Below are 1,361 nucleotides of genomic sequence, written 5' to 3'. Positions count from 1 at the left end.
GACCAGTAATATTTGGGGTCACAAGTTTTTGCCATGAAATTTTTGTGGGTCAGAAGATAAAAAGTTTGGGAACCACTGCTATAGAGCATGCTATCAGTGCTCATTCAAGTGTCCAACTTTGAAACACCTACTAGATTTTATAGTTTGCATCCCATCATGTTTTTTCAGCAGTTGGATACAGACTTATTTAAGTAAAATGAGCTTATTTGGCTCCAGTTAAAGAGAATAGAGAAGAAAGCTGTCCTGATGTTGGAGCACCATCTCCTGGATGTAAAACAAATGACACAAGGATCTGAGTTCAGCTGTTTGTCCCACATAGAGACACCAGACAAACCATGGGGACATTTTGTTCAGTCTCCTCTTCAGTGCCTTCACAGCAGTCATTTAAATTAAAGCAGTTTTATTCCTAAAGCACATTTAAAACAACCATGACCAGTGTCTCTTTAAACCTTTTTATTCAGGCAGGCTTTCATTCTGTAGCATTGATGTAGTGATTCAATAATCCTACAGAAGCTTCGTTCAAACCAGGTGTGTTGGAGCAGAAGAACGTGAAACATGCAGGATAGTGACTCTTGGGGACCAGGATTAACAAATAGTACAATGTTTATTTTTTCTTGACTTCAGGGTTTCAGATAAACCTGTCTGGAGTGACTCAAAGTAAGAATGGGACTCTTCCACTGAGCACGCTGACCTCTGCTGTCTGTGGGACGTGTCAGTAGTCTAACGTGGTTTCCTTCATGTTAACCTGCTGCTGCTCACTGACTGATCAGTGTTGATCTCTTTATTTGGAGTGGGTAAAAGGGACCACTGTAAACTACTGCTGGAGCCTGTGTGGTGTTCCTGGTAGCTGGGGGGTCTGTTCACTGCTTTACCTGTCCCTCATGTCTCCAGGGTTAAAGGTTACAGGATGTGTCTGCACTGTGGACATGGTTGGTTCAGACACGGCAAAGATGTAACACTTAATGCCAGCACCTTCGGTYATACTTTACCCTTCTGCTGTACGTGGGTCAAAACGACTGTCAAAGCCTCCGTTTGATACAAGGACAGCAGGAGGGTTAAAACCAAAATCTGTTTTCAATCAGACTGAATTTATCTAATCGTCTGAGTGGAATTTAAATAAATTCTGTCTTAAATCTGATCCAGGTGCTATCTGAGTGCTAACAACACTTTGGTGTCTGAACAGAACTGTTTGAGTTGGTTCTGATCAGGGATTTCCAGTGTTTCATAATCAATCACACACATCATGCATGTCTTTTATTTTGAAAGTGTAGTCACTAGCTGTGTTTCCATTACAAATGTGCGCAAAACTTTGTCGATATTCTGCTAATGTCGAAAAAAACACAGTTTCACAACTGCAGTGT

General features: G+C 41.2%; 1 protein-coding gene across 3 annotated transcripts in view; it reads left to right on the top strand.

Moving 5' to 3' along the window:
• Positions 1-1,361, top strand: part of map2k4b (mitogen-activated protein kinase kinase 4b) — a 22,715-nt gene that overhangs the window by 5,211 nt on the left and 16,143 nt on the right. Inside the window, exon 3 of one of the 3 annotated variants that reach the window (XM_014027877.1) lies at positions 625-657. The exons of the other annotated variants lie outside the window; for them this stretch is intronic. Coding sequence (XP_013883331.1) covers positions 625-657 — 33 coding nt within the window. The remainder of the gene's footprint in view (positions 1-624; positions 658-1,361) is intronic. 3 annotated transcript variants of the gene reach the window in all.

The sequence above is a fragment of the Austrofundulus limnaeus genome, unplaced genomic scaffold (assembly GCF_001266775.1).
Source record: "Austrofundulus limnaeus strain Quisiro unplaced genomic scaffold, Austrofundulus_limnaeus-1.0 Scaffold693, whole genome shotgun sequence".
NCBI classification, from domain to species: domain Eukaryota; kingdom Metazoa; phylum Chordata; class Actinopteri; order Cyprinodontiformes; family Rivulidae; genus Austrofundulus; species Austrofundulus limnaeus.
Note: the sequence above shows the minus strand (reverse complement) of the source record. Positions and strands in the feature narration are given on the sequence as shown.